The sequence below is a fragment of the Macrobrachium rosenbergii genome, chromosome 50 (assembly GCF_040412425.1).
Source record: "Macrobrachium rosenbergii isolate ZJJX-2024 chromosome 50, ASM4041242v1, whole genome shotgun sequence".
Taxonomy (NCBI): Eukaryota; Metazoa; Arthropoda; class Malacostraca; order Decapoda; family Palaemonidae; genus Macrobrachium; species Macrobrachium rosenbergii.
Window position 1 is genome coordinate 10923068 of NC_089790.1, and position 15500 is coordinate 10938567.

The 15500-nt window shown below is 36.9% G+C and overlaps 2 protein-coding genes across 6 annotated transcripts in view; both read right to left on the reverse strand.

Annotated features, from left to right (window-relative positions):
- Positions 1 to 753, reverse strand: part of LOC136832595 (uncharacterized) — a 42356-nt gene extending 41603 nt beyond the window's left edge. For both annotated transcript variants that reach the window (XM_067093770.1, XM_067093769.1), the window contains exon 1: positions 615 to 753. In XM_067093770.1, the coding sequence (XP_066949871.1) occupies positions 615 to 651 (37 nt within the window). In that variant the 5' untranslated portion in view covers positions 652 to 753. The remainder of the gene's footprint in view (positions 1 to 614) is intronic.
- A 2911-nt stretch (positions 754 to 3664) lies between these two features.
- Positions 3665 to 15500, reverse strand: part of LOC136832596 (uncharacterized) — a 197517-nt gene continuing 185681 nt past the window's right edge. For 3 of the 4 annotated variants that reach the window (XM_067093771.1, XM_067093772.1, XM_067093774.1), the window contains 3 exons: positions 6174 to 6425; positions 4587 to 5447; positions 3665 to 4387 (listed from right to left, as the gene is read on the reverse strand). In XM_067093771.1, coding sequence (XP_066949872.1) covers positions 3863 to 4387; positions 4587 to 5447; positions 6174 to 6425 — 1638 coding nt within the window. In that variant the 3' untranslated portion in view covers positions 3665 to 3862. Of the gene's footprint in view, positions 4388 to 4586; positions 5448 to 6173; positions 6426 to 13002; positions 13375 to 15500 lie in introns of those variants that run through there. The other variant, XM_067093773.1, reaches the window with a different exon arrangement.

Genomic DNA, 15500 nt, shown 5'->3' on the forward strand with positions numbered 1-15500 from the left:
GGTTCGAAAAGGGTAACATTGTCATACCATTCGCAGGGTAATTCCCTAATTTATGGCAGAACTCTTGCAACAATCCTAGGTCACGATTGCCTGGCGCCATGTACTGTTAATGGACCTAGGGAAAATGCTTAAATTTACCCACGATTGGCTACCGCTGGGTCTTAGGCTGAGAATAGCATAGCATTGCCCCCTACGGTTATAAATGGTAGACCTACCATTAGGTTTGTGGTAACCCATTTAAACCACATCATATTAAGCTAAAATAACTTAACGCAGCATAGAATAGCTTTAGGCCTAAGTTTCCCGTGGCTTAGACCTAAGCTCGGCATAGGGGAGCCTAAGCCCAACTCGAAACGGTTTCATTAGACCTATTAAAGTGACTCATCTTGGTTGGAATGAATAAACATTTTTATTTAAGTCCATAAATTATTCTAATCCACGAATTAACCCTATTACTCATAGCCTCGGGTTTCATACTCCCGAGTTAGGCCTAGACTACCTTTGTTAACATACCGAGAAAGCTCAAGTAGAAGTTTCCCAGTTTCGTTACAAAAAGACTGAAAATACCGTGACAATTTATACTTAACCGCATCAGCTGGCAAGAACATATTTACCTTTTAATTCTTTAATAAGCGGATCAGTCACCGACATCCTGACAGATCGGATTCCTGAAGAAAAAACGGGTGCTTTCGGAGGAAGGTGGCAATTCGGTGTTTACGTTGAGCAACGTTCAGGTGGGAAGTCGGGATTGCCGGAAAGTGAACTTTAGAGAACGTTCTTTTATGACTGAAGAACAGTTTTCCATTAAAATAAAACTTAAATCCTTTAAACGAAGGGTTTTCGGGTCCAGCTTTGTTATATTAACGTTAACACAGACAACTCTTCGTGTGTAATTAATAACCAGCATATTCATCTTTGGGATATGTCTTGTTGAATAGACCAATACACGATAATGCGTGTTTTCAATGAACTAATGTCTATACTAGGATTTTATTCTTAAAATCCTTTCAGCATTAAATTTGCGAAAGGTGGGTTGTTCTTCAAGAGGCCGAATAAGTTATCGATATACAGTATGTATATATATGTATATATATATATATATATATATATATATATATATATATATATATATATATATATATATATATATATATATATATATATGTGTGTGTGTGTGTTTGTGCATGTGTGTGTGTATAAGACTATATATGATTTATATATATATATATATATATATATATATATATATATATATATATATATATATATATATATATATATATATGTGTGTGCGTGTGTATCAGACTGACATGATTTATATATATACTGTACACATGTACCACAGGGAAAATGAAACTGAGGGTATGAGTCTTGACCAGTTTCGTCCTTACATCCAAGACATTTTCAGAGGGCTGATACATAATTGAGGAAATTTGCGTTATACTAAGGGGACGGTACAAGCAAAAACACAGACTTGGAAACTAAATAGTCACACCAACAGAAGAGAAGAGAGAGTGGACGGCTTCGTACGCTTGTTAAGACTCACTGAACTGAAATTTACAAATCTGTTTCTTTCGAAATTATTGGATCGAGTTTATGCATGCCTTTACTGATATTCATATTCTTACAAACACTTTCGTTCATAAAACTGGACTCTATTATGTTTCTTTCCAGGGCTTCATTGGTATAAGCAACTGTACCTTTATCATCTGCTAACTGATTGTTTAATGGTTTACACTATAATATACCATACGAAAATTCTACTGGTCATCTGTGCATATCTTATACATTTTTTGTGGTATTCTGTTCCATTTTCCAATAATTTTCCATTTTGACAAATATAAACGTTATCACAAGACTTTTACATTGGATTTGACATTAACATCCTATAGTATTGTCGGGAGAGTTCTGTATAAGTGTTTATATAATTTCATAATTGTTCTTAAATCATACATTAACTCTAAAATTCTTCAGATGGGAGAATATCTTTAAAATTACTACTGTATGGGAGTACAGGCAGATTGTGTGTTGTAATTTTCTTTGAAGTTATTATATACAGTCTTTTTTTTTGCCGCCCCTAATGCAGTGTCTAGTACTTCATCGGGATATTTTAATGTCTTGCCTGTATTCGTAATTATGTCTATTTCTATGATCATTTTCCATTTTCTGTTCTTTGGCATAACTGCAATAATTATGAAACTTTTCTATCTTCAACAAGATGGCTACATTTTTTTTTTATACAGCAAATGTCATGTTGAACAGTTTCTGAAAGATGGTTGTAAAATCAATTCACATTCAACAAGAACCAGCCATCAAATCAGATTTGCTGCCCTTTTCTTTCATGTTATGAGACTCATTTCCTGTTGTGTAGTGGTATGATGATGTAGAAGATGAAAGATAAGAATATTTTATTTAAATTGTTCATATATATCTATTATCATCGAATGGTTTACAGCTATCCATTGGCAAATGTCAATGAAGGGGGATAGAATACCATCACCGGTGACGAAGGGCATGGCGGAAGGAAGACTACCAGAAAGTAGACACAATAGGGGATAGAAAGACAACCTCCTAGACCTAGAGCATCTACAGGCACTGGAGGAAGAAGAGCCATACGAAGGATTTCATCTCCTAAAGGTCTAAACTAGCTTTCGACCTTCCTTTTTTGTCCTACGTTGTTAATTAAGTGATATTTGCATAATTCAAGCTAATTTTTCATGAAAAAGTGCAAAATAGTAGTAACAATAATAAGACTAATTATGATAAAGGATGATAAATTCTACAGTACAAATTTGTTTACTTCGAGCGTTGGAGTATATAAATATGTATTATGTTCATCTCCAAAGATTGATTATTCTAGGTAAGTTAAATAATGAAAAATTAATTCTCGCTATCAACTGCATAAAAAAATATTCCGACGGCCTGCAAAATCTCCATTATGAAAAAATTATTACGTTTTTGCAAAATGATGGGAAAGCCTGATACATCTATTTCATTTGAAGGTTAAAAAATATCCTTAGATAAACTCTCACACGTTCTAATGTTTTCTAATGTCCCTCCCTATCTTATCCTTCATGGGAACTCCATGCAGTAGTTTTCATAGCGGATTTTATTCCCTTTATCATAAAAATACCACATTAAAAGGATAATATCACGTTTTGGGGACGATGTCCTAATACTTACGTTCTTATGGAAACACTGCATTCTGAAAACTCAACAGTAACTGACTGCATTCATTCAGGCACGCACTAAGAATTAGTGCCCTATTGTCAATTGCCTTTACATATGCAGTGAAGCTAGTACAATTCTCTCCGTAGGAGGTAATTCCGTCAGTGCGCCTCACGTGTTGCACTGTAGAAATTATTTCAGTGTCTTTGCAGCGTCCCTTTGGTCCCTAGCTGCAACCTCTTTCATTCCTTTTACTGTAGCTCCGTTCATATTCTCTTTCTTTCATCAGACTTTCTACCTCTCTAACAGCTGTTTCATAGTGCAACTGCGAGGTTTTCCTCCTGTTACACCTTTCCAGCCTTCTTACTGGCAATTTCCCGTTCAGCGCTGATTGACCTCATAGGTCCCAGTGCTTGGGCTTTGGCCTAAATTCTGCATTCTGTTCTGTCCAATCGATACCACAGTTCTTGAATTTGGTGATAAAGAATAAGATGAATGAACTTATGAGTATATTTAGATAGTCCTCATTACAACAGATCAGAAAATTTAGGAAGAAATAGCTGGCAACCTTGGATATGGATTGGTTTTTAAACACTGATGTTTTAAGCTTTATTCATGGAATGCAAATGCCCAAAACCATTCTGATATGTCCTTTGTACTTGTATTTTCAACGAACGAGTGTGTTGTCCGAAAATCAGATGCCCTGTGAAAGTATCACCCCCACATCAGTGATCTGGACATCGGACTGAAGCATGTGGTAGACGGCATCTCTGAGCACTTGCATTTCGCTCACGACCTCTCCAAAGACGCAGGCAAATTTCCTGCCTATGTGATCCTTCGTGCAGATGTGAAAGAAGGCGTCCTCGGTCGGTCTACCACCACTGGCGCCAACCACAAGTCCCGCCCTCTTTTCACTAATGTGATGGCCACCCCACTCCAGTCCCGGGATCAGACCCTGGATGCTAATGGTGTTCTCGGACGTGATGTATTTGCCGCCGGCGAGTGTTTCTCCTGGTGCCCCTCTTTTTGCGACGCCATGGAACTTGCTGAATTTGTACGAAGGACCCAGGGAACCCAAGCAGAGGGCGAGGAAGTGCTGAGCCCGTCGTAAGTGACCATATAGGCGTATGTAAACGCGGCCCAAGTAATGCTGGTCGGACCCCAAATCTAGGAACACTTCGGGGCTTTCTGCTGATATCAGCCATTCAACCACGCTTAACTGAAATTGTGAAAAAATAAGACATTCGATGTGGAAAGATAAATAGATCAAAAGGACGGAACATGGGACCAGTAGTTCATGAATAATGCAAGATTTGAGATTTTGATACTGGGATATAAATCAACATAAAATGCTAAACATCAACAAATACAATAAATTGCCAATTAAACACTTAGTGAAGGCTGAAAAGACTCGTTACCTGAATCATAAACTGTGCATCATTTTGAGCTCTCGACAAACTATACATGTGCAGCTTATCATTCTCCCACTTCAGTTTTCCTGTTCGACCGTCATTCCCAACGACATAGCAGCGCAGGGGCCATGGGGCCTTTGTTCTTAGAGCTATCAGGTTGGACTGAATCAAGTTTTCGTTCTTCGAGCAAACGAGAGAGTTTCGTTCACTGACATCTCCTGCAACATTTCCCAAATTTATGCTTTCACCCAAGTACTTGTCCGTCGTTTCGTTCACCTGGTATTTGAAAGATTCGTTAGCCTCCTTTTCCAGAGGTGAATGAGGTTCTGTGTGCATGCCCTCCCTGTTGTCCTCTGCGTCTTCTTCTACCGACGTGCAAGATTCGAGCCTCACGGGGTGACTTTCAGCCTCCATGTCAGGACAGGGTTTACATTTATCACAGAAACTGCTGTCACTCATTTTGGTCCGAGACAGCGGAATCTTTTGCGTGCCCATCTGCAGACTGTTTACCAAGACCTGAGACGTCAAAGCCGAGTCGATGCAGTTGACGTTAGGAATGTCTTTTAAAATGTTCTCCGCTTCGGTTTTTGAGTCATGCAGAATCTGACTCTCCTCAGTATTCAAGGCAATTTGGTTGATGAGTTCTCCCATCTGTTTGATGATGAGTTCTTTCTTCATTTCGACTTCATTAACTAGGTGAGCTATGCTGTTGACGATCTCCTCTTTCTTTTCAGCAACAAACACTGACCCCTTCTCAACGACATGGCCTTCCCGTAGGTGGCCGGCCAGGAGGCAGTGACCGCACAGAGCTTCTTGGCAACGGCGGCACCAGAATTCCAGGGGCGATCCGTGATGCAGACATGGAGCCTGTAAGAAAGGGCCATTAGACATTTGCAATAACATTTTTTCACACAAGACTTAATTCAGTAACTGTCAACTGATCAATTGGCAAATTATTTATATATAATTCTATTAAATTTACAGTATGTCTTAACAGGGTACATATTGTATTAACGAGTAAATGTAATTTGAATAGATACTAAGTCTAACGTCAGCGTCTGCTAAAACTTCTTGCAATAAATAAATAAATAAATATATATATATATATATATATATATATATATATATATATATATATATATATATGTATGTATGTATGTATGTATGTATGACTGAATCACGAAAATATGGAACGTGATGAATATATAAATAAAGATAAAATCCACGAAGGAGCGGAAACACTGGAGTGCTGCGAGGCCTTTCGACACTACGTCCTTTACTTAGCAGCTAAGTAAAGGACGTAGGTCGAAAGGCCTGCAGCACTCCAGTGCTTCCGTTTCCTTCTGGATTTTATCTTTATATATATATATATATATATATATATATATATATATTTTATATATATATATATATATATATATATATATATATATATATATATATATATATATATATGTATGTATGTATACACACAGACACACACACACATATATATAATATATATATGAATTGTATCCAGGTAAAGAATTACACATTCACATCTTTTTTGCGTGTGATTATCTGGAGAGAGAGAGAACAATATTGTGCATATACCTCAGAATTAAGAGGCTTCTTGTACTTCTCTGACAAGCTGAGAAGGGCGTATATGGTTGGAAGGCTGGACATAGGAGAACCAATGTGACGTTTCCTGCAAGTTGGACAAAGGACTTTGCCCGAGGTCTCGACACTGCAGAGACATGTCCGGCAGAATGTGTGTCCGCAGCCGGGAAGCAGGACTGGCTCTCGCAAGTCTTTCGTGTATATCTCCTGGCAGACCGGGCAGGTCAGTTCAGCATCCATCTCGTCCTGGAAGAGGAAGAAGAAGAAGAAGCACTCATGGCGGGAAAAAGGTTCCGCAGAATTCTGTGTCAATTCACTGGGATGTTTGAAGGTCAGGTATTCAAATTAGATCTTCAGGATATAACAAAGACTTTTATCTACAAGAAATGATGGTTTTAGTAATTATATTATCATCTTTTTTAAATGCTGTTCCGCGTCTGAAACTGTAGACCAAGGTATTACATCGAATTTTATACCTACAACTGAAGGAGGAAACTGAGTAAGCGAAAGATATCTAGCAAATAAGTTATATGAAGCGTTCTTACTCTAGCATACAAACTTCAGCAAATATGTATCAAGACTACAATAACTATTTATCAAATGATTTATACATAAAGCTGCTTATCGAGATTGAGAAAACCTGGAGACGTTAAGAAAAGTAAGAAAATATGGGAACACATCATTTCAGTCATATTTCGCAGAAGGCTTCTTAAGTGGATTAGACAGCCTCTACGAGTCTGTTCAAGTTTGCAGAGAGAGAGAGGAATAGTGGGAGGAAGGGAAGGAAATTATGATGTTGATAAATGAACCATTAAGCCATTATGAATTAGACTTTATTTCTACCAGCGTATATAAGTGTAAATGTTGCTCGTGGATGGCCAATTTCCGTTCACTTACTTGAAACAGGGAAATTTTAGAAAGTCAGTTTTTCATGAGGGTCAAAGGTTCATTGACCCACGGGTAAGAACAAAGACCAAGAATAAAAAAGGAAATGAAGTGTCACAACAACAAAAATGCGGGTATAATTACAGAAACCTAATACTTTATATATATATATTTATGTCCTGTGGAATTCTGATTTCAAAACTGATTTCACATGAATGGTATCTGTCACAGGTAACCAAATCAGACAAAGAGAAGAATACTGCAGTCTTATTGTTGTGTTAGGACTAACTCCCCTAATCTGAGAGGACGATATGCATTTGATGAATACAGATAGAATGGCATCTATGTTTAATTCTAGTCTGTCAATTAGAATTATCAGGTAACAGATCTGCTGCATCAAAGACAAGCAACCAGAGCTCCGTCGGAGAAGCATTTCGGATATGATATAAACTAAGAGTGATCGATGGTTATTGTCTACGAGCTTGTTGGCGCGCGTTACGCGCACTAGAACTCGGCGCTGCTGTCTCCCCCAGAGCCATCTCCCCTACCCTCCCAGTCCCCTACTTACCCCGCCACCACCCGGGCCGGACAAACAAGTTTGCCGGAGGAGGGCGGATGTCACCCCTAGCCTCCCGTTTCCCTACCTACCCCGCCCCCCACTCGGGCGAGGACAAACGAGATCAGGTCCTCTCGGATTATTATTATTATTATTATTATTATTATTATTATTATTATTATTATTCAGAAGATCAATCCTATTCATATGGAACAAGCCTAAAGGAGACATTGATTTGACATTCAAACTTGCAAAGAATGTGGTGGTCATTTGAAAGAAATTACAGAAGATAAGAAATTCAGATAGAAGAGAAAAGCACAAGTACTGGTCGCTTGAATTTTTGAGGTTCTAATTACACAACATCCCTAAGGCCACTCCAAATGAAAGCCAGGAACAGTTAGCACACACGCTTTCTGTCACGTTACTGAAAATTTCCCACAGACCAATATGAGTCCGATGGGAGCGGAAATGCGTTTCAGGAAGACCTTATGTTGGTAGATACAGCAAGTGAGTGAACTTCATATGAGCCTCTTGAAATAGAAGGCATAAGCTGGATTTCTCATGCTTAGCCTACAAACTCAGCAGCACCCAAAGGATGAAAAGCAGTTTTGTATGAAATACTCGTGATCTAATGATTACATCCAACGTACTTAGTTACAAGTTGTCATATATATATATATATATATATATATATATATATATATATATATATATATATATATATATATATATATATATATATATATATATATATATATAGAGAGAGAGAGAGAGAGAGAGAGAGAGAGAGAGAGAGAGAGAGAGAGAGAGAGAGAGAGAGAGAGAGCTTCACGCGCAAACTCTGGTTGCTTCTCAAATCTCTTTGTGGCAATTTTCAAATCACCGCTCTTCTCTAGGAACATATTCACCAGTAAGTCCTTTTCTCTCATCAAAAGAATAGCTTCAGGGAAAGTCAAGACAACATTCACAGTCACATTCATCCCTTAACTGCTGAAAAAGGATTAGACCAAAGTGCAGAGCAGCTTTGTATTTTTAACAAACATTTACGAAGTAAATATATAATTTCATAAAGAAATAATTTAATTCAAACGGATAATATTTTAGAAAAGTTAATGAAAATTTGGAAAAAAAATCTTACTTTCTTAAGTTCTTATTCTGTTTTCAATTAGCTTTTACTTTTAGCTGCCTTGTTAATCTTTAATTGCGTACTGTACATTGATGATTCTTGTTAAACCCAGGGGACTGACCAATCAAAATGTGGTAGCAGTAGGCGTGAAAAATCTTCTTCTCTCTCTCTCCCTCTCTCATATATTCTACTAATGCACAGAACAATTGTGTATGTGATAAAGTTAATATATATATATATATATATATATATATATATATATATATATATATATATATATATATATATATATATAAGCAAGGCCAAATGTAAGTGTGATTACAAGGCCAACACACAAAGCTCGAGCTTAATGATACACATTCTTCCCACCTATCTCTCCTTCTCATGAAATAAAAATTGTCGTCAGAATTCAGCACGAAATTTTGGACTTAGAATCAATCATAAGATGTACAAAATTTTCTCAAGATTCAAAACTGCTTATCTGAATACAAATGAATTCACTGTTGCAAAGATAAAAAATGAAGGCTGTGAAATTAATGTCTCACATGCAAAACACAAAGGCGTCTTCATGGTGCATGAATAAGTAATTATACAAACTACGGGACAAGAGGAATTTCCACGGTAATTTAACCCTGCGAAAAGAAACAATTTATTGTACTTTAGGGTAGAATTTAGGAAACCAGTCATTTTCTTTCAGCTTTCAACAGTCACAGTTATGTGGCACTGACGGCCATATCGTCATGCTCGTCTGTACACTTTTTTTTTTTTTTTTTAGAAACCTACGTGTGATCTCTTTGCTAATTTTCTTGCTGATGGCAAATATAGAAGCTCTTCTTTAAACAGATTTGTATGTTCTACGAAATGAAGTTCTGTTTCTGTAGAATGCAAAATAGGAACACTACAACAACAACACTACAACAAAACAACACAGTAAAGCAAGAGACTTGCAGAAGAATTTCATGTCAAAGAACAATATTCACGTCACTCTTCTCTGAAATGGATCTCAAATGCTAATTTTCCCTCATGTCACAGAGGAGTTATCTTTCACAAAAGATGTCCATGAGGAAGATTAGGCTCAACAATCCTTTCACACGTTCCACCTTTTGTTTCCATACTGACGCCTATCTTCCAATCAGTTCTATCTTCACCGGTGATGCTGTGATTCGCCTTTTCTATGATTTTGTCTATATCCAATAGTTTTACTCCCAGATTTCTGTGTGAATCATCTCCTTCCATTCCTCCATCATTCATATAGCTTCCATTTACCAATGTAACCTTGCTCTAGTCACATTCGCTTTCAACTTTATCCTCTCAAATTGTTTCACCAGCCACTGCGGGATCTCTTCAACAGCGTTTTGTAGATAAAAGGGACAAGGTTGATAAAAGGATATCAAACACAATCAAGATAAGAAACGCTGGAACTGGGATTGACTTTAAAAAAGAACAAATTTCCATCGGTATAGCAAAGAAGAACTCAAAATCACGTAGTTTTTAGAGCTTAGGAAACAATATCGAGAGTGGCTGCACAATGATTTACACGAATCATTAAAAAGAATGTCTGAGGCTTGGTGTGTAATTATTCGAGAGAATGAATACGGTAGTCAAGACAAAGTCAATGGAGACTATGGGGTTGAAAATTTATAGGTAAGTCAGAGCAAAAATTTATGGCGAAAAAGGAAGTTGCATCAGCTACATAAGTATAGAGAGAATGGTAGCAAATGGACATTATGATAACTGATGTAAGTGGAGAGATGCTCTAAGGAGATTACATGCCAATGCCGATGGAGTGGATATTTCAAATTGGTAAATGTGGGGAAAAAAAAAGGAGGCAGATGTGGAAAATACTGGAGTGAAAGGGATTGTAGATTTAGGAGTGCTCAGAGGGTGACTGTTTGAAAATGAAAGGTGGGAAAGTAAAGGTTATAATACTTTAAGGGTCCCAGAAATTAGTATGATTACAAATGCGACGTTTTGGCATAGTGGTGCTGGTGTATCCGAGTGGCTGGCTGACCAGGATGTATGGGGTATATCTGGATGAAGGAACGGTTCCAACAGGATGTTGAGAAAGGAGAAGGCAAGAGGAGTCAAGGGTATACGTTACTCAATATACCTGAGAAAAATGTATGATATGATTATGACTGAGATTCTAAGGCCAATAACAGAAGACCAGATATGGAAAACGAAGTGTGGATTTAGACAGATAAGAGTATATGAGTCTCAAGTGTTTGTTGTGAAACTTGTGCGATAAGGTTGTGTATGTGTCGTTGACAGACCTTTAAAAATTCATAAGAGAACTATGCAAAAGGTAATTTGTTGTGATTCAGTTTTTATCCCGAAGAGCAAAGCGTGTTACTTGGGAAACTGACAGGTTTGGTGTGTGTGGTGCGGGGGGCGGGGTGTCTTTTTGAGATGTAGGTGCAGAGTTACTGGAATAAAAAGAGATTACGAAAGAAGTACGGAGTAGTTGATACACACACACACACACACACACACACACACACACACACACACACACACACACACACATATATATATATATATATATATATATATATATATATATATATATATATATATATATATATATATATATATATGCATTTCCATTCCAGCTATGACCATTTCAGTCAACAGTCTACAATTACTTAATTTCCTGCTTAGGAAATTGTAACGGAACGTATCGATATCATCGAAACTTCAGATCGTTTATCGAGCTCCTTGAATAACAGGCGTCTACATAAATGGACCAGTTGAATAAATACAGATCTGGTTAGTCACAAATGAAAGATTCTCGTATCGAGCAATCTTTAAAACGAGCGACAGAAAGTTAAAATTTACACCTTAACACTTAGGACTAAGATTTGGTCACACTATTTCCTAGAAAAAAAGAACATCCGTCCCTCAGCTCCCAGTACTAAGAACGGCTTCTTCAATCTTGTGTGGTATCTTTCAAGGCCGTATTAGATTAACTTAACTACGTCATGAGTCTACTGTACATAAAAAAAAAACCTTAAAAGGTCTAACATCCATCTTCATTTTAAGTTATCTGATTCTAAAATGCAAAATAATTGCTATATGTTTTGTGTCAAAATTACTAAGAGAAATCTTGCAGAAACAAGCAAAATGTCACCCCAACGCTACTGGACAAATCATCACTTAAGATGGCTGCTCCTTATACCGAAGACATTCCACTGTAATTGTGCATTGATTATATAATTACCATCTGCAGCTTTTTCGGACTAGGTTTACTAAGTACTAGAAGTTCTGGTCCCGCCGATATCATAGCAAAATAATGTGATTTTACAATTATGATAATGGTATACGCTCTCACACACACTTTGTGTGTGTGTGTATATATATATATATATATATATATATATATATATATATATATATATATATATATATATATATACTGTACATATAAGTGTGTGTGTGTATGTATGTACGTATGTATGCGTGTGTTTACATATGGTTTGTCAATTCACCAGGAATCTTTTGGGAGCTGACGACATTTCTTTGCACACCACAACGCTTGTTTATCTAGTCTCGCATCATTAACGATAAATTCCAGAGAGAAAAGTGTTCAGTAAGCATTGAATAAGAACATATTTTTAACAAGAACAATCCTAATGGCCACTTTCACTGCAGTGAGGCCTTATCACTGAGATTAGCGAGGGAAAACTTCAACGGAAATAACCAAAGCGTCGCCTCTTACTCCGTCCATCTGTAGAGATATGCAGCTCCTAATTGTTTTAATGAAACTCGTGCAAGACTTTAAGAGCTGCGACGCTCTGACTGCCGATACCAAGTGAGTAGTGCCAACAGACACCAACATACTGGTGAAAACTATGATTTACAACGGCGCGATGAAGAAATTTAGGATCACAATCGTTGACGACTTTTTATTTAGCTATGCGGTTTTTCAGCAAACAAAGGCGATGCGGGAACACACAAGATCCTCAAAATGATTTCCATCACGATGGTAATAATTCAGATTTGGTTCTCAGTGATCCCTTAAAAACACCTTATTTCCGTTTACAAAATATAAATAAATAAATAAATAAATAAATAAATAAATAAATAAATAAATAAATAAAAAATTTATGCGACCATTCACGAACTGCCAAATCACCGCTTTAACAACGGAGCCACAGTCGTTTTATGAAAGAACACAATTTCGTTGAGTCTTCAGGCCATCTATTAATATATCTTAATAAAAAAAGACAGATCGAAGAGCACTTATGCACATGTACCTGCATCGTTCGGAAAAAAGTTGCAGCTGCGGCCGTTATTAAAGAGAAGGCTGACTTCGAAGCGCATAACAGCTGGGGTGTAACTCGGACCACTTAATTAAGGCTACTGACAGAATGACAACACGCAAGAAATACCCAGCTCGGTCTACAGGATATTACGGCCCTGGCACTCGTGACGTCAATATATTTCCTTCGGTATAATTAGGTTCGCTGTTTATCTTCTTAGCACGATACATAACACAGAGCGCTGCTTGAGTTGAGCACGACTTAATCCGATTTTAAGAGCATTTACCCAAACCTTCAATCGTGTGAGTCTAGCGTTGAAAGCATTCTCTTTACAACCAACGGGTAGCTTTTGTAAATCTTATTTGCACGAGACAAAGACGTTGTGCAGTGATGAACTCCAGCAACTGCCCTTGCCCCTCCCCACCCCCTCCTGGTGGGCCAAATGGGATTCTGTTTTAAATCAGATATAAAAAGGGAATCGTCTAAAGCGTTTACTCCCTTGCGGGATTATGCGTTTGTAAACTTTTGAACATAAAACCCTGATGAAGCATATAACTTTCAGAAAGATGATTTATTTTTACGTAAGTGTGAGTTAATAAAAACAAGAGTATCGTGAGATATATTCGAGTTTGCTCACAATTGATTAATTGTGAACAAACTCGAGTAGTTCGGCTGTCTGACAAGACTCAGATGGTTCTGTGTAGGAAAATTGTGTAATGTTTCTTTGTTCTGCCACATTGAAGGGTTAGTGAAAATGATGTCTGAATCTGAAACTATACGACAAAATGTCCTGTATTGGCCTAGTACAAAGTTAGTATTTCTAAACAATGAATGACTCGCTATTTTCGAAAAAAAAAAAGTTATATCCAAGTTGAAACAAAATTGCGGTTTTTTAATTGGAAAAAATACAGGATATGTAAACAACCCAAACCTTTCATGTAAATGCACACACACACATACATACACACACACACACACACACACACACACACACACACACACATATATATATATATATATATATATATATATATATAACTGAATCACGAAAATATGAAAGGTGATGAATATATAAAGGCAAATGCCACGAAGGAAAGTGAAACAAAAAGAGATGTGCTAGGCCTTTCGATGCAACGGTCGTTTATTAGTAAAGGACGTTGTGTCGAAAGGCCCAGCACGGTGTTTCACTTTCTGGCATTTGTTTCACTTTATATATTTATATATATATTTATATATATTTATATATATATATATATATATATATATATATATATATATATATATATATATATATATATATATATATATATATGCACACACACACAGGTTGTAACATAAGTTTATGCAAATATTTTGGGAAATGAAAGAAAAGTAATTTTGAGCAGAAAATGCTCCATAAACATACGCATTTTAAGGCTTCGTTTGTCGTTGAGGGGGATTTTAAAATAACTGATATCATTAGATTTTAAAATAACTGATATCATTAGCGCTGCTTTCATACAATGGAGGTTGGTAACGGGAGGTCGGAGTAGCCTGGGATGTTGGGGAGGTGGTTACCGTATTGAAGGAGGATGGAGCGATTAGGCCGATGTGAATAAAGTACCTCCCAATCAAATGTATTATTTAGATTTTGAGGAAAAAAATGCATGCATCATTGAATCCCTTTCCCTCCCTATCACTGGTATTCATTGGACACCAATAAAAAAAAAGAAACAGAAAAGTAAGTCTAATTAAATCTCCCCTCCATCAAAGGTAGGCTTGCTTATTCATTAGACACCTATCAAAGATTTCAAATTTATTTTTACAACTCTCTCCCTCTCCATCTAAAGTATTCATCAGACACCAGTCATAGGCGTAGACATAGTCATGACTCCTGGTTCAGCAATTCCGTGATGAGGCGGCAGGACAGAGCATGCTAGAATTCAACGATCACAAATGATTGTTGGTCATCAACGTTTACACTGCTTACTTGATACGTAAAGCCGCGCGTTACCGCTTTTAGCTAATCTTTGAAATTAGATTATTTGCAAGACAAAGAATCATAATTAAAAGACTGTCAATCCACATGCCTCATTCATTTCAACGCCCCCCCACAACCAACATCCCAGGCTACTCCGACCTCCCATTACCAACCTCCATCGCATGAAAGCAGCGCTAATGGTGATGGCTATTTTAAAATTCCCCCCACCGACAAACGAAGCCTTAAAATAAATGTTTATAGAAGATTTTGTGCTCAAAATTACTTTCTTTTTCATTTCCCAAAATGTTTGCATAAACTCGTGTTACACCCTGTTTATATTATATATATATATATATATATATATATATATATATATATATATATATATATATATATATATATATATATATATATATAAGCTCAAAAGTTCACGGGAAATGCACGTGATTTGTTGTGGGAAACCACAGGAAAATAACAGTCATAAGATCAGTACTAAGCGCTTTCGCGTTTATTCACTCATCGTAGGGGCACA